This window comes from Equus quagga, chromosome 2 (genome assembly GCF_021613505.1).
Source record: "Equus quagga isolate Etosha38 chromosome 2, UCLA_HA_Equagga_1.0, whole genome shotgun sequence".
Taxonomy (NCBI): Eukaryota; Metazoa; Chordata; class Mammalia; order Perissodactyla; family Equidae; genus Equus; species Equus quagga.
The window spans coordinates 140,725,858-140,745,047 of record NC_060268.1 but is presented as its reverse complement, the minus strand read 5'-3'; the positions used below and the strand labels follow the sequence as shown (position 1 = coordinate 140,745,047).

The following is a 19,190-nucleotide window of genomic DNA, read 5'->3' as shown; positions in this document are numbered from 1 at the left end:
AGTCTGAAATGGCAATTTCAGAAACTGGATGACCATCTAGATGCATGGTGAAGGAGGGAGAAAAGAAACATGATTCTGAGGTTGCTAGCCTGAAGCCTGTGTAATCTAAGATTAATTGGGCCCTTCACAATATAAGGCCTCCATAGAGGACAGGATATATGTGTTTGAGGCTGTGTGTGTGTGCTTCTGTATTAGAAGGAAGATAAATAATTAGTTCATTTATCTTGGAAGATGTCCAGTTTGAAGTGCCTGTCAAAAATTTACATTGCCGTGTGCAACAGATACCTGGAATGTCAGCCTAATGCTCAGGTCATCACAGGGCATTTAACTTTGGGAGACTCAAGGATACATAGAGGTGATGCTTGAAAACTTGGTAAAAGATGAAACAGAAGAGAACCAAACAGTGAGAACTTAACAAGGAGGCAGCAACAAAGTCCCTCAGTCACCAGAGAGGTAGGATGAGAACCAGGCAAGTCTTCCATGAAAGGGTAAAATTGAGAGTTTTACATAGATTAAGGACTGGGAAATGCTTCTGCATTTGACAATAAGAGACAGACTCAGATTTATGATTTTACATGATTTTAGTGGTATGATGTGAGGGAAAGTCAGATTATACAACTATTTATTTTAATAAAATTAATGAAATGATATATAATTATAAATAATAACAATAAATTAATAAATTCTCTAAATTTATCAACCAATCCAAGTGCCTGAATATACCAGAGTGGGATAGCAACATAAAGGTTCATGTAGGGGAAGTGATTATGGCAGGGTGTGGGGAGATTTAAGAATGTTTATAGGCCAAGGGGAAAGAACCAGTGGAGAGGAAGAGATTATTGTAGTGAAAGAAACTGGAAAGAAATGGAATAATTAGTGGAGCACAGGTGAAAGTGAGGGTAAGAGTGAACTTTAAAGCATAAGAAGCATCACAGAAGAAAGTAAGAAGATTGAAGAATGAGAAAAATGGAAAGAGATGGGGTGACATCCAAAGCACTCAGCTCCATATGGGACGCCATCTTCATGAATTCAGAATTCCAATCTTCAGAGGTACAAAAATATTGTCGCAGTTTAAGGCAGTTCTCCTCAAAATTGGCTGCATATTAGAGCTGCTTTGTTCTATTAAATAAAGTCTCTCCAAGTGACTCTACTATGAATGGCCAGATCATTTACATGAAATATCTCAGGGTGGAGTCCATGCATCGATCCTTTTAAAAGTTCCTCAAGTGGAACTCTGATATTCAACTAGGATTAAGAATCATTGATTTAAGACAATTGTAAAAGTTTAGGAATAGCATCTATGGAGTACAGACTGGATAGTTAACTACTGATATTAAAATCTACATCTTCAAAATATTAAACTGTGTATCAGAATCTATATCTTTAATATAGAGCAATTGGTTTTTCAAGAAAACTAGCAATGTGTGAAATGAGACCTTAAGACAATAGAGTATGATATCCATTAGTGTCAACTTGTAAGATTTCATTGATGGCCTACAAAAAGGTCTCTCATGCAGCACAAAATATGCTGCATATACTGAAAAAAAAATCATTGTCACTCATGCCAGTAATTTCTCCCTAAACCCAAAATGTGCTAAGGATCTGATTACACTTCATTTCTAGTTATGAAAGACGCAGATGCTGTTCTACGCAGTGCTCGTTTTAGGGTGGTTCATGAACCATGTACATCAAATCACTCTCATCCTTTTCATAATAATCAAGCATAAGAGATGTAGATAAAGTCAGAAGACCAATTTATAACTGAGAACTTTTAAGCCGGACCTAGTGACTCACATCGTTATGACCAACCTATGCACTTCTCGGAGGCAAGGATAGCTACCTCGTAACGAAAAGATACTGGGCTCAAATAATTAAGTATGTACTTAGATTGAGCCAAGATAGTCTCAAACCACATTGAAAATGATAGATAAAAAATGATCTCATTATGATACTTAAAATCAGTTATCCAAGGCTGTCCTTGCTGGAGAGTTCTCATCATCACCTTTGTTTCTAATACTGTCACTCTTTTTGACATCAGATTACTAACCAAAAATAAACTAACTGATTTTCTGTTGGGATAATGGGGAAAGGCAGAGTTGATGAGGTCTTAAGGGTGGGTGGAGCATAAGAACCTATTTTGTGACCCTTAAAATCCAGTTGAAGATCACAGTTCTGAATCATTTGCTTTGTTTTAAAAGTTTTCTCTCAATGGGAAATCTATTTCCTTTGATTTTTAGGCCCTTGGAAGATGTTTTACAGCTGTACCCCTCTTTTACCACATACCAGGAATAACATCAAAAATAGTAATTATAAAGCTTTATTTCTTGGTATGTAAATAATTTAAAAAACAAAAGGCATATAAACACAAACAACAATCTATCTTCATAATCCTCATAGTTCAGGGAAATATATAAAATATGAATCTTTAAAGGCAAGTCAAGATATGTTTTATAAAGAGATACATAAGGGAAATTAACTTTTGTAGACTGCAAATGCCAGAAATAAGCTCTTGATCCCCTAAGGCAAATGTTTTTTGAGATACGATTCCACCACATAATTGCTATCGTTTTCTTAGTTACACTTCCCAGTTCCCTGCTGGCTATTTTCCTGTATAAACTTACTTTTATTTCCAATTATGTTATTATAGAGATGGGAATCAGGTCTAATTAAATAAGATCATGACAATAATTGTCATTCCTTTATCTGTATAAGCTATAATTTTACTCTTTATGAAAGAGTGCCTTGGTAAAGATAAATAGCTCTCCAGGTTCATGAACTGACTAGAAATAAAGGCCGTTATGTTTCTACCTTCCTATTCATTCATATCAACTTGTCTGCGTGTTTTCCTTTCATCCTCAAATCAACATTTATGAAGCATCTACTACTATGATTACAGATGCTACGGGTACAGAAATAAACTAATTGCAATTCTTCTCTCAAGACAAATGGGTAAAAAGGTGCATTTCATCAATATGACGAGTGCCATAACCAAGATATGAATACAATGTATGTTGGCTGTTTGAAACATTTTCCCCCACTACCACCTACACAACAGAGGATGCTCACACATGAGATGCACTTTGAGGTGCATTCCAGTGCCCAGGCTATGATCTCACCCCTTTCTATATCACTCAAGAAAGCATATTTTAATCCATAAGTAAAATAAAACAGGGATAGTACTGAATTATTTCCAATTTATAGTAACAATTATATCATGCACAGTTGGTAATAATTCATCCTCTCAATAAATATTTACTGCGTGGTTGGTATATCTGGCATGTGCTGGCATTACAGTGGCAAACAAGACAGTCGCTGATCTCTGAGAGTTTTCCATTTGGGGTAGTGGTAAGAAGAAAATAAGATAACTTCAGATGGTCCTAGTGGCTATGACAGTGAGGAGGAAAGGGTGAGTTACAGAGAAAGAAAGTGTGAGTGGAGGCTACTGACTAGTGTCAAAGCTGTTAGCCAAGTTTTCTCTGAGGAAGTCACATTTTGAGCTGGGTCTTATATGATGAAAGTGAGTCAACCTTGTAAAATCTGGGATAAGAAGAGTGTTCTTGGTGAACAGAAAATAGCATACAAAAGCCCTGAGGCATCATTAACGTTTCTTCCCAAACAGCTCACACTGAGAAGGACACACCCCTGTATCACAGTATCTTGGCTACAAACTCCTGTGTTTACTGGTGGGTTGCAAGAACAGAAACTATTAAGGAAGATTTACTAGGAACTACCACCTGAAAACTACTAAAGAACGCTTTCTTAGAAGGAAAAGAATCTAAAGGATAAAAGAAAGTAATCAAGCCATAAACAGAAGACAAAGAGATCAAATTAGAGGAGATAATTAGAGAAACTGAGAAAGAGTAAGGCACATTCAGGTAACTGGAAGTAGTTCAATAGGACTGAAGCATATGTATAGGAATAGAGGGCCCAACATGGAGCTGGAGAGGAAAACAAGAAGCATGATGCGAAGATGTGAGTATGTTGTTGAGGCGTTTGGACTGCTGTTTTAATATTCTGAACTATTTATCTGATAGTAAAATATAGAGATACATACATTTATTTATTAATATTTATTATGTATGATACTATTATATATTATTACCTATTAGTATATATCATATACAACATATTGTTATATAATATATATTATATATGAAATTTAGTAACAATTTGGAGGCATTCAAATACTCTACAAAGTAGAGAAAATCATGGCCTTCTTGGCCTGAGAGTATCTTAAATGTATTACCTCTAACTCTCAGATTTAGAGGAAAATCTAGATCAGTAATCTTTACATGGCTGGGCAACTGAAACGGTTGGGGTTTGGGTTTTTGATATCGATTACCTAAGTATTGCTCATAGAGCTTCAGATCCAGGAAGGCTGAAGTGAATCCTGGTCATCTTATTTCTAAACAGCTCCCTAGATAATTTAGATGTGCAGTCAGTTTAGAAAACACCAGAGTCAACTACACTTTAGACGAAAATCCTCAAGAAAGAATATTACTTGTTTATGATTTATATGCAGAATACCAAAAAAGATTTTGAGATAATTTACAATTTATTTAAATGCAATAAGTACAGTTAATGGTAAAAATAAGACTAATCAAAGATGAAGATTTTGCCAGATTTCTGTGCTTTCAAAGATACCATCTACTATCTAATCTTAATTTTCCCTGTTGTGATGATTCCGTTTTACATCTAGGCAACCGATGTCTAATGGTATTATCTGCCAATTTATTAATGCAGTCCTTTGATTCATCACCAAAAGAAATTTAACGCATTTCTACAATAGTTCAAAATAATTTGAAATTTTAAACTACATGTCTAATACTTGAAATTTCAGTATATTAAATATATTCCTTATGTTACATTTTTAAAAGTCAAGTATAAATAGGTCAAAGAGCTGTGTTTACATCTAATAGCTAGTTAATTCTACTTTAAAGTGTATATAAATATACTTTTATTTGGAAAGTAAACATAAATTTAAAGCTGTTTAAGCTAAATTGTGCCATTCAATAAATCTGAAATTCATTTTCATTTCCTAAGCAATTTCTTAACCAATTTCTTAATGCAGTTGTTAATGCCCATGGAAATAATTGCTTTGAATATATCCTCAGATTATATGGGTATTTACCTGTATGACACTGTCCCCGGGGCTCATGTCTGTATAAACATAGACATCATAAGATATTTCAGGGAACGTTGGAGTGTTATCATTTGCATCCATCACCCAAATATTGACAATAACTGGCTCACTTTCTTGCACACCATCAAATGCTGTTATCTTTGGAGGTAGAAAAATACATTTAGTAGAGAGTCATGCAAACATAAGCAGTACAGAATTCATCCTTACAATTTAAGAAGGTTCTTATAAGTAATTGACAGTTTAAAAAGAGTGCTAAAATGTTTGTTGATAAAAGGAAGTGATAAAACTGGATTAGTACATATAATCAAAGTGTTTGAAAGTGCTAAGAGGCAATTATGGAGGATTCTATTTTATTTTTAATGTCTTCAATTCCAAGCACATTTTAAATAAGCAGGTATGCAAAATGTCTTAGAAGCTTGAAGTGATTCTTAGGAGTTAACTACTATTTAACCTTTAAAAAATTACTAAAAAATATTTTCCACTTTTGCATATTTTGTATACAATACAATAGCTGCTTTTATAGCCACGTGCTTATATCAGTCAAGAAAGGTGACCTAGATATCTAATATCTTTTTCTAGCAATTCACAAGATGGCAATTTTTAAAGGACTCACTGGCGTTAGTTAATAGTGATGTTTTAATTACATGGTTAACATTTTAAGAAGGTCTGACAAAATCAGTCCTACAACATTACTACTCTTTTTTTGAATGACTTCCGAAATCCACTCGGTATCCAAGTTTTATCACTTTAGGTTTTCTGGAAGCTCTAGTCCTGCTGTGTAAGTTTCTCCAGAAAGAACTCCTATATTAGTCCCATCACCTGTACTTTTCCATCAGCTCATTTTTCTCTTATACCTGAATAAAATCTAGTTCAGGAATTTGGATAATAGATAGAACTTCCTTTTTATCTATATTCACCTCTCAAACCTCTAGTAATGCATATATATATATCTCATAATTACTATTTACAATCACAGCTTTAATAGTCTTCTTTCTTTTTTCTTGATTAATCTAAGCTAAGCTTTCTCCATCTCCATACTATTGACATTTTGAGCCAGCTAATTCTTTCTTGTGGGAGGCTGTCCTGGTATTATAGGATGTTCAGAAGCATCCTTGGTGTCTACCCACCACATGCCAATAGCACCCTCTCATAGTAGTGGCAACCCAAAACGTCTCCAGACAGTGCCAAATGTCTCCAGGGGAAGGACAGAATGAGTGTGGGGGGTGGGATGGGGATCATCTCCATTTAAGAACCGCTGGCCTAACCCTAGGACAAAATTAAAAATGAAATAAAAATCAATAAATAAAATAAAGGTTAGGAAATAACTCTTGACTTTGCAGCTTCTAGTTTATAATATATTAATTGAAATCAATCATGAGTGCATGGTGAAACATGAAATTCCTGGTTTCTTGTTTTCATCTCAAAAGCTATTTTTCTTCTGTCAGAAAGAATGGTAACAACTATACAAACTTAAGAACAGAAACAGGAGAAATACACGTGAGAAACATTTTATTACTGGTATTCTCTATGATATGATCTGAAAATATTGCATTTTTTTCTCTCACATCATTGATCTCTTCAATTTTAAACAGACATCTCCTTGTTACATACACATATACATATATATATATGAAATCTCTTTACCGAAAAGGTGTAAGTTTGCTGGTCTTCCCTGTCCACGGGCTGAAGTAAGGTGAGGTAGCGAGTGACACCAGTCTGTGTGACGGTGAAGACTGAGGTGTAATCATTTAGAAACAGCTGAAGCTCTGGGTCTTTCGTCTTCGAAAAAAAGAATGCCATTATTTAAAATCTTGAATAAATAACGCAGCTATTAGTCCATTACCTGGACATTAATTTTTCAAATTTATTACAAAATATACATAATGTTATTAAGAATGTCTAAAAAAAATAGATTTAACTAGATATTTACTGATAATTGAGCTAAACTATCCAAAGACAATGACTCATTCTGTGGGAAACAAAATACTGAAATAAGTACTAGTATAATTAATCTTAATAAAAGGAAAAAGAGTAGGAAGAAGGATAGGATAGAAGACAATTTAATTGACTATATTCTTATTGATTATTTAATATAAATATTTTCCAGAACCTCACTGGGCTCAAGATATAAAAAGTAAATGCAAGAAAAGGAAATTGAAGCCCACAATTTTAGATTTTAGCTGTAGGATTTTACAATTACTTCATTTGCAGTAATAAACTGCACGTATGTATAGTACTATCCTATTCTCACATTTAATGTAAAATAGAAATAAAATTAGTTATGTATAATTCGTTACCTATAAATATCATGCATGCTCTTTCTTATTTTAATGCTGTAAAGATTCTCTAAAGGGAAACATAATATTTATGTTAATTAAAATATTTCGTATGATTAGATTGAAAATATATGAATTGACTGCATGTGTCTAAGTGTCTAGAAAAAAATAATATATACATAAAAAGGAAGTAATTGCAAAAGTTTAAAACAGAGGTAATTAACTAAGCATTGGAAACCCTTCACTATTTTATTGCCATTGCTGAAAGATAAGACATGAATCTCTGCAATTCAGAGAAGGAACAGAGACACAAAGTGAGGAGTCTTGGATTGGTGTCTGCGAAGTGGAATAGGAAGGAAGTGGAGCAAATAAAAAGGAAAAATTGAGAGAGAGTGGATACCAAGAAGGCTATAAAAAAATAATAGAGATGATACAGGGAGATAAGGTATTATTATAGATTGTGGCACCTTATAAAATATTACACATAGTATGGTGGGAAATGTAATTTAATATAATAGATTACTTTTCTAGTATGGTATCAAGAGTTGAGGGCAAAGTAGAGAGTCTGGAATTGTTAAATACGTTAATTTGGATAAAAACTAGAATTCACATTTTAAAAATTTCTATGTAAACGTGAGAAAGTAGAAATGCACACTATTATATTAAAAGGTGGGCATGGTTTGATCCACAAGATAATCTGTCCATCTTTTTAAAGCTTCAATATGTATATATTTCAAATAACTTTGAATTGAATGGTTTCACTTGAACCTGATACAAATTCTGTATTCATAGTATCTCGTATCAGGGTAGCTTCTAAGTCCATGATTTTGATATAAGATCAGTGTGCTACGTTTATCTTGGAACAATAAAAAATTAATACTATAGATAATAATTTCCATTGATCTATTTATTGTAAAATAATCGAAGTTGTTAAGAGTTGTAAGAAGTCAAGAGGCTTAACACTAATGTTTTCAAACAGGCAACTTCATTTCAGTGTCATGACCCCAATTGCTCAGCGTGGCTAGGAAGTAGAATATTTTGATTAATCAAATATGTTAGCTAATAAAAAGTTAAATTATTTATTTTAAAAAGTAAATTCAAACATACATGCAACTAAACATATTTTGAGCCACATTTTGAGGATCCTGATTTTGTTATACTTTAGAGTCAATTGTAATAAAATTCAATTATTATTTTTAAATCACCAAAAGTGTTTATTAGCATGCAGTTTCAATTAACAAAAAAACTAAATAAATATGAGTATCTGCCATCTTTTAGTGTTTATTCGTGATTTTACCTATCAAGGTAAAATTACTAGGTTTCTAAGTTCATATTTTTTTTCTATTCTCTGAGTGTGCCAACAATGGTGCCAACAAACATAGCTTCCTTGACTCATCCCTTTACAACACTAGTAATCTAAGGTAATCAAGTTTTGCTATGTGACTTAGTTACCAAATATTTACTTCTTTCCCTTTGTTCAAATCCTTCAGTCCTTCTCTACTTCCTTTATAACTAATCCTCCTCAATTTCTTTTCTTCCTTTCAACCGTAGTCTCTGTTAGTAAATTAGTTAGGTATATTCATTCACGTACTCATCACTTGTAAGCACGTTTTTTATGTCAGGTATCCTGACAGTGCAATACTGCAATAAGTGCTGGGCTGTGAACCCACGTACACATATGTGACTGTAGTATAACATGGTTGTGTCACAAACAACACTGTGAATTTAACAATTTATGAAAGCCACGAGATTTTCATTGTCAAATGCTTCCCTTTGAAGATGATATACACACCAGGACTTCAGAAACAGACTCTCTCTAATTTGATAACCAGAAACATTAAAGACCTTTTGCTAATTTAATTATCTCCACTTCAAGTTCTCTTCTAATAACTAGCTGGAGATTAAAACGACATTTCCAAGAACTACAAATTATTTGTTTTATATGCAAAAGATAATGTAATACATAAAGCTAGCATTGAACGTGGCATATTATAGCTTATTCTAATCTGTCCTGCACAATCTCTAATTAAAATATAACTTTTGAAGTTTATGAATATTTAAAATAGTAACCTTTTATATCTATACACAGCATACATAGATGCAATTGGTGAATTTCTAGGTATTTCTTTAAGTACAAAAAGTTAAGAAGGGAAATTTGGAAATGTTCAGCCAATTATCACTCAAAGTTTAATACTTGAGATTTATCTGCAAAGATCATAGTAGTTTCAGGTGTGGCATATTTTGAATGTAAATAGAAAATGTTCTGGCTTATTATTCTGATAGGGACAGTAGATTTTATATAGTCTTTGTGTCTATAAATTTATTTAAAATAAATATTAGTTTTCTAAATCAATACGTACATAGAGGGCTGATTAATAAACCTTCTTTTTCCCCCGACATAAGGTAATATTATTTTATTCTAAAGTATACGTTCAGTATACATCAAAAGTTTATCACTTCATTGATTTGTGTATTATATTCTGAAAGCATAAAATAAACTCTGATATTCACTTATAGCACAGAAAACTTGAATGTGAAAGTAAAACACATATACAAATGCAAAAGCAAACAAACATATGAATGCAAAATTTAAAAATCCCATCATATAGAATAAAAACATTCAAATATGATCGTTTATTGGATTTGAAATCAATTTGGGGTTTCCAATGGGAATCAAAATTGCTATCACACACACATATGCATCCTCATATATATACACATACAACACTAAAATGTATATAAATTTGCACATAAATATGTATGCATACTTATGTACATACATATAAATTATAAAGCATAATGGGAAAAGTGATGAAAGTTTAACCTCATCTGCCAATTTGAATTAGCTGACAGTAGTTGTCTGAAGTAGCTTGTTCAAAATGGTTAGACCTCAAGCTTAGAATCTTTCAGAAATAATGTGGTGATGAATTACTAATGTTTGCTATGGACTAAATAAACTTGTAATAATTAAGATATCTTTGTTTAAGTTCATATGCAATTTGGATATAAATTTAAATTATATCTTTATATACATATATATTTAAAGTAGTTGTCGATGTCTTTATAAGTGATAATGAAGTAACTGCCTACTTATTAAAGTAGAAAAGAAAAAGAACAAGGCAATGAACCACAGCAAATAACAAAAAGAGCAAACACAAAATTAAAACCTAGTACCTACAGGAACTCCACCAGGTGGAACCTATAAGCAAATTAAACAATTAAAAAAGTAAATATAAAGAAGGACAAATATACATATGGCATACAATATACACTAATAACAAGCAAAAAATAAAACATTTTCCAGTACATTTAAACTAACAACTCTTCCCTAGATGTATTTTTTTCTTAGTATTATGACACATCATAACAAACATTGCATAACTTCTGTTGATTATTATCCCCTGTCATTTTTTACAACTAGAATTCAATAATCAACTTTTTAGTGAGTCTGCCTGAAAACCTGGTGATTTCAGACATGCCTCTTAAAAGCCTTGTGCCTTACTGCTCTACCTATATTCTGGACTATTTTGAAACTATGAGGCAAGAGTACTTGAAAAAACATAAATGTGACTGATATATATGTAATATATATGTATGTATGTTGACATCTGTATATCTATAGAAAAGGAACATTAGTACAAATATTTTTGTTTACTTTTTTTCAGTTTCACTGTGATCCTTAAGATTCCTTCTGACTTGAAATCCACCTTGTTAATAACACCACAACTCACCAGTCCTTGCTAATATTTCTTAAAACACTGTCTTACCTTCTACTGAATTGAAGGAAGAAACACAACTTAATTTTTGGACAAATAGAGCCATGTCTGTCCTCTTCTTGGCATTTGCCCTCTGGCATAACTGTTCCTGAAGCAATTCAGGAGAACCAACTCTGCAGTGACAACTGCTCTTCTCCTGCCTGATGTTTAATCTCCATTTCTGCTGCTAACACCAGTATGAGGTGATCTGTCTCTGTCTGTGTTCTTAAATCCTTTATGCCTATGCTGATTAATTTCACTAAACCTGACACTCAAAAACAGCAAGAATTTACCATGTAGTAAAATCCTTATCTATGAACTAAAAGGGCCTTAAAGTTTCCTTTTGTTGATACAGATCTTTACTTTCAAAACTAAAGAGTTCCTGGCCTGGAAAAAGAGATGATTCAGAAGTGCATAAATCTATCTTCAAATATATTAATGACTATTTCATAGATTGATTTTGTGTGCTGGCAAAAGGAAGATATAAGGAATAACGGCTGTTTTAAGAAGGCTGATTTCAACTCAGTATGATGAAGAACTTTCTAGGAATTAGTTGTTCGACCATGGAATTGGTCATATTGTGAAATCGTTAATTCAATATCATTAGAATTTTTAATGCACATGTTAAATATGCTCATTCCTTTACTCATGTGTAAATTTGTTGATTTATGAAACAGTTACTAGAACTTACTAAGTTCTGGGAACTGTCAGTTCTTCAGGATTTAAAAGTTACTGAGAGGTATGACCAATTCTCAAGGGATTTAAATTCAATGAGGGAGAAAGACACTTACTACAATGATGGAAGTATAATTTTAGGGAAATGTACCAAGGAGAAACATGCAACTCAACCGAGAGAATGATAACTCTGGAAAAGATTCTTGAATGAGGGAATATCTGAGCTGAATTCTAAACACTGAGCATAAGTTATCCAAGTCAGCTTGTGTTATGGAAGACAAAATATTTCAAAATATAAAAAATGTAACTAACAAAGGTAATTCGATAAGAAGCAGCTTGGCATAGGCAGGAAAATACAGGCAGTTTCTAAATGTAATAGGTGAAGCAGGAAGTTTCAGAAAATGACGTTATCAGGTACCAAGTAATAGAAAGACATGCATGTGAGCCTGAATTTCCTTCCGTGGAAAAATTGAAGTCACAAAAGTATATTAAGCAGAAATGTGATATAGTCAGATTTAAGCTTGTGAAGAAATTGTTCCAGTGGCTGAGTGAAAAACTGGATTTGAACTGAAAAAACTGGAGGCAAGCAGATCAGGAGGCAATTCTGATAAAAGACAAAGAGGGTGGTGATTGTAAGGATTGAGAGGAGAAAAGAGAGTCAAGAAATATTCAGAGGGCAAAATAGGAAGAACTTGAAGATTTATTAGCTGTTGTGAGAAAACAAAAGTCAAGAATGACTCCTAGGTTTCAAGCTTGAGTGGCACAATGAAGTGTTACACCAATTTCTGAGGAGTGGGTTTTAAGACAACATTTCACATAGCAGAGAAAGTTGAATTAAACTGTATTTATTATTGTATGGACTTATTTAAATTATAGATATATAAAGCTATATGTGATATTTTAGAAATCTTAGTCACTAGAGGATTAGATATACTTGTTCACTTTCTAAGAATCTAATGACAATCACCCACTGCAGATAATTTTAGGAAGACGATGGGCCTAAGTATTAAACAAATGGCCAGACACACATCATTTAATTACTTGATAGTTTTATAAAATATAGTAATTATGCCATTCTCCATGTATATGGCCTCATTTAAGAGAGATTTTCTCTCCTTGCCCCAAGTGAAGGAGCAGGCCAAGGCAGCAATGATTGCTACCATATACCTTTTAGGATCATAGGTGATTGAATGAAAGGGGGCAGATGGTGAACGTGAGGCTCACAGTGTCATACAGCTGTCACATGGCAGAACCAAGAGTCAACCCCGGGGCTGTCTAACACCAAAGCACAAGCTCCTAAGAACCAACATGCTGTCCCACCCTTTGGAAATATTCAGAGCATTTAATAGGCTAACTGGAATTGTAAATCTCCAAGAGCAGAATTCTAAGTAGTGTTTCCCAAAGGTTTTAGACCCAAGGGCTCTTCTCCCACCCTACCTCAACAATACATTAGAAGTCCCACTGTTTTACACAAAGTCCCTTAGAACACAATTTTAACATTTGTAATTTTAAAGTGAATGGCAATCCAGACCAGTAAGCTTGTACACAAGCAAGTACAGGGCTTAATATGCAGCCATTAAATAATATAAATACCCCAAGCAAGTACAAATACACAAATTTTGCTATTATGAAAAAGATAACAACTCCATTTTTTTTCTTCAGGATTTTGCTTTTGCTAACCACTGTGTTCATAAAGGTGTGACTTAAATTATTAAAAATTTCCAAATTAACTAGTCACTGCTTAAAGTATGATTATGCATTCAAATTAAAAAATGAGACAAAATCTACCCCAATATTTGTGGGACACCTCCAGGCCTACAACATATATTTGCTTAGCCTGGATAAAACTTATTAAGGTGGCTCTGCGAATTTCCCAGTGAGGATTCGCTAAACGAAGACTTTACCTGTGACTCATGAAATTCATTAAACTTCAGGGGGTCCCTAAACCCCTTGAACTGGGATGTGAAATTGTGTATGTATATGCAATTTTCTAGGAAGAAAAGTCTATAGGATTTATCAGCTGATTTAGTTAGACTACAGTCAGACTATATAAAACGGGCTGTCTAGACTAATGCTCACAACAAGGACTTTGTTTCCCATAGACCTTGGCTCAAGGTCCAGCTCCACCATCTACTAATTCTCTGATCATAGTAAGACATTTAAAATAGCTCCCATTTCCCCTTCTGCAATATGGGAAACTGCATCTATTATGTTTGCTGTGAGAATTAAGAGAATTAATTCAAGATAAAGCATTTAGTACATTGTTTGGCAGTTACTAAGAACTCAATTACACTTAGCTCTTGTTAAAACATATGATGAAAGAAAATGAGAGAGACTAAGGGCAAAAAGGTGGGATGATAGAACAAAAGAAAGCAGAGAGAGATATCAAGAGTAAAATAAAACTTCTGGTAAGAAGTAGAGTGCACACAGGAGTTGTCACAGCCTCTGCTAAGGGTGTCAAAATTTTTCGAGAAAGAGAAAGAAAAAGTCTGAAAGTGCCCTTTTAATTTATTAAACTGGTGACAAAGCTCCATGAAATGAGATTTTAGGGATATTTTAGAGTTGTGCTATCCAATTAGTGACATGTGACCATTTAAATATAAATTAATTAAAATTAAGCAAACTGCTAAAATTATGTTTTCAGTCTAGTTACATTTCAAGTGCTCCATAGCCACATATGGCTAGTGGCTACTGTATTGGACAGCATAGCTACAGAACATTTCTGTCATCACAGAAAGATTTATTGAAGAGAAAGAAATTGCTGAATCAGGACTTGTTGAGTTGCAAGTGACAGAAATCAAACTCAAAGTATGCTAAAAAAAAAGATATTTGGGGAAATAGTATGGTAGGTCACAGAATCAGAGGAAAATCTTTAGGAATCAGTATAGCTCTGGGGGTTTAATAACCTAAAACACAGGAACTCAGGAGGACTCTTCTCTGCATGTCTCCATCAGGCTTCATTCTCTCCCACTGATAATGGGCTTTCTCTGTGATTTCAGCCGACTTGGCTACAATGGCTTCAAATACATTTCCACTTCTTTAATACGTGATGCTAAAGTCTTCAAGCTCTATTTTTTCTTCCTTTCAATTCCTGAGAGGACTCTGACTGCCCTGGTATAGATTTTCCGTCCACTCTTCATAGCAATCACTCTAGCTAAGGAGGTGAAATACTCTGATCTACGCAAGCTGGACTGCTTCCGACTCGTGTAGCTAGTGTCAGGATCAGAAAAACAGAGGACAGTGATGTGTGGAGTGGAGGAGTGTTCACATCAGCACAGCCACTGGCAGAAGTGTGAGTGGATTGGCTGCCCCAAATGTGTTTTCTTTAAAAATATACCATCAGAAAAGTCCCCCGATTCACACTCTGGGGCTGCCTTCATGATTTTTTATATTCATTGTGTAATGTCATTATTTTCTCTGTCAGCAACTATATAAACAGTTTTCAACCCATATTAATAAAAAAAAGTTGCTCTTTTAGTTTAGGAAATTACAAGTGAAACATTCATTTCCTTTCTTATGCTGAATGTCTGTAAACTGAAAAAGAATAGTTGCTGAATTCAAACATATTTTTTAAAATAATATCATTGATACAAAATTAATTATGACACCAAAACTCTCATTTATACTGACTTTGTTCTCTATTCTATAGCTCATGTAACCAGGTCTCAGTAAAATTTCCTATTGACATAACTATAACAAGAGATGTATTAACAAAACAAGAGCAAAATTTATATTTAACTTACATCTTCTATATCCTTGTCCAGAGCTACAATTCTTAAAGGGGTGGTCAAATTTAGACTGTCAGAAATGGTTGCTCCCACGGGGGCAGATTCCAGGATATAGCCTTGATAACTGGGCACTGTGAAATATGGACTCTGATTGTTTTCATCTAGTATTTCAATATGTAGACTGGCAAAGGCAGGAAGAGGATGGCCATTGTCTTGTTCAGCCTGGAAAAGAAAAGAAAAAAGCTTTGAAAATTATATGTTATGAGATTCTTTTGGGGTGTCACTTTCCACACCATATATGGAGATTCTCTTTTGAACTGGTCTCATTACAGAAAGAAATGCTTTTTTTTTTTTTATTGGCACCTGTGCTAACATCTGTTGTCAATATATATTTTTTTCTTCTTCTCCCCGAAGCACCCCAGTACATAGTTGTATACTCTAGTTGCAGGTCCTTCTGGTTGTGCTGTGTGGGACACTGTCTCATCATGGTTTGATGAGTGGTGCTAGGTCCACACCCAGGACCCGAACCAGTGAAGCCCTGGGCCAGCAAAGAGAAGTGCGCGAATTTAATCACTCAGCCACTGGCCGGCCCTGAAAGAAATGCTTTAGATTTAAAAGGCCCTTAGAAAATATAAAAGAGGAAATGGAAATCCAGAGAGCCTTCATTAATTGCTTGGTCTCATCCTCAAACTCAGTGTATATTTCAAAGTAATAATAATCATCATCACTGCAATGTATTATTTTATCATTGCATATTGTTAGAGATAACCATGCTTAAAGATAGAAAATTGAGAAGTGAAGACATTCGAGTGAATTGCTGAAAAAATATTTAATTGAAAGACAGAGAAAAAGATTCAAAACTCAAAGTATTATACTTATTTGTGTCTCTTCCACATCTTTTCATTCCACACTAACGATTAAATCCTCAAATGAGTCATAATTCTGTATAAAATTAAAGGATAAAGGCTAGACAGACAGATAATTTCAATTAAATAATTTTAGTAGCTGTGGAATTTTAAATATTATTTGACCACAAATATCTTATTCAAAATTAATGTGTATGCATTTGGAATATGTTTGTTTTCTTCTTTTTTTCCCTCTTCTCTTCGATTTAAAATAATAATGACAATTTATATTTGTAATACATTTTCTTAGGAAACATCTACATGGGTCATGTTGTACATGGAGAAAAACCAACCTGTGACTTTCTGTTTTGAAAAATGGTGTCTTACAATATAGCAATCCACAAAATTTAATTAAGGGAAGATTTTTATCACAAGTGACATCTAGAAAATCTCCTCCAGACTTTAGGAGAAACCATTGATATAACTCAATAGTATATACATTTATTGAAATAGATTCAAATTCTCTGTCATAAAATTTTATTGATACTTTTCTTCACTGTTGGAATAGTTATACTTTGAAATCCACTCAAAGTAAAAGTTAGATGGTTTATGTCAAATCCCTGATGCTTTCTTGGGTGAAATGTAGTGGCATTTTGGCCATGAAAGTTTATAATTAGTTCAGATAGAAATCTTGGATTGTTCAATCTGGAGGCAAGAACTTGGGCCTCTAGAAGATAGTTTTTCACTTTCTGGTAATTGTCATTTAGCGTCTTCTTCTATTGAGACGATAGGTGATAAATCACAGTGATGCTTGGAAGTGCTGGTGACTTTGCAGCAAGAAAAATCATTCATATTTTTTATTAATATTGAAGATATTTTGAAATATCATTTATGCCAATTACTAATATTAAGCTATAATAATGAACAACCCTGTTGTGAAATAATATTTTATAAAGCATTAATAAAAACTATCTTTGTTTTTAAATATTTTGATAACTCTATTTCAAGATATTAAATTTCCCTTGTAACGGTATGTAGTTTTTCTTATGCATTTGAATTTTCATTTGGGAGCAGATTGCCAAACTGATCCATGGCACAAAATACGTATGAGCCCCTGTTCTGCACTAAGGAGAATAATGTGTGGCTTTTTCTGGGATTATGTGTCTTTCACACACAACCACATGTGCTTCTGACACCATCAGTGTGGATAGACTCTTTGTGCATAATGGGTTGTGATTATTTCTGCTGAGCCATGGATGTTCTTCTAGGAGTTCCCTCTATGACACACAGCAGGATTTCTAGACAGAGCTGACCAGGGTGAGAGGTGCAGTCTGTGACTAGAAAACGTCGCCTTCCCACTGGATGAAACTAATTGGTCCATATGGGGTTCCAACCCAATAACTTTGATCTGATTAAAGCAGGAGCAGTTCATACACACAAATCACTCTGAACAGGAAATTTTCTCTCTCCTTTTATTTTGTATCTAATTATTCTAAAATGCCATTATGTCATATCCTGGACATACTAATAATATTATCAAACATCACAAATTTTATTATTTGTCCCCCTTCCCCAATAAACACACACACAGTTTATGGACAGTGAGGGGAAAACAAGAAGTAAATTGTATAACAATGAAAGAAGCTTATATTTTACATTCAGCTCATATGTTGCTAACTTTTACTGCCAGCTGTGAAGCCAGGAAAACATATATTATTTGCATGATGGAAACAAAGTGATCCAACAAAAAGAGAAAGAAAATTCAAATTAAATCTCTGGAAACAATCTATTTCACTATATCTTTAAAAATAACTTGTAAAGTCTCTGTTATCGCCCTATCATTAGTTTGTTGCCAATATGACTCATATTTTTGGATTGCTGCTGCATATTTTGTCCTATTTGAGGTGTTCCAGATGTGCTAACCAGGTATTTGTCTCCCAGGTTCACAGTCTATGCTATTTTGCCTCTCTAAATGTGAAAACATACATTTTTATATTGATGGAGAAACAAACAGAATAGTTTGATGTTCAAGGCCACACCACATCTCAGTAACAGACAGATGAGGGCCCAGACTCAGGTTTCCTGATTTATGAGAAGCTACACAGGGAAATTCACCACATGTTTCTCTAATTTAGAGAAGGCAAATGAATATCCAAATGTAAGACCCATGGGAGAAATTAGTGGCAGGAATGAATATTAAAAATATAGATACTCCAGATTGAATCAGAGTTAAAATATGGCACTAAAAACAAATTAATGCAATTATACTTTATTCTCTAACAGGTCCATGCATCAAAGCTTTCATCTAATCCTCTCTTCTTCTACATAACATAGAGAGGAATTCTCAAAAATCTGACCTATTCTGTTCCCCTGTAATCACTAGTGAATGAGGCGAGAAGTATAAAAAGCAGGTCAAGTGAAACAAGGCAGTATTTCAAAAAATCATTTAATTCCAAAAGATAACCTTACTTACATCTATAAAATCTGTAGATACATGTTAAACATTAGATTTAAAAGCCAGGTTTTGTTTTGAGAATTTCTGGGCATGAGTCCTATTTTCAGTAATGAGACCAAAGTAAAACTAAAGCCAAAATAGCAGAAGTATCAAAAATACACTATTTAGTTACTTTGGAGGGAAAAATATTGAAAGAGACAAACCACTCCATTTTCAGTATTAAAACAAGCAAATATTGATAATCTCTTCGCTCCTTGCACCAGAGGACTGAGAATACAGAATAACTTTGGTCCAGCTGGCTGGTGGCAAGCAA

The 19,190-nt window shown here is 33.7% G+C and overlaps 1 protein-coding gene across 1 annotated transcript in view; it reads right to left on the bottom strand.

Annotated features, from left to right (window-relative positions):
* Positions 1-19,190, bottom strand: part of PCDH15 (protocadherin related 15) — an 874,042-nt gene that overhangs the window by 289,860 nt on the left and 564,992 nt on the right. Inside the window, exons 12-15 of the mRNA XM_046654051.1 lie at positions 15,593-15,799; positions 10,598-10,618; positions 6,788-6,922; positions 5,132-5,281 (exon numbers count right to left, since the gene is read on the bottom strand). Of these exons, the coding sequence (XP_046510007.1) occupies positions 5,132-5,281; positions 6,788-6,922; positions 10,598-10,618; positions 15,593-15,799 (513 nt within the window). The remainder of the gene's footprint in view (positions 1-5,131; positions 5,282-6,787; positions 6,923-10,597; positions 10,619-15,592; positions 15,800-19,190) is intronic.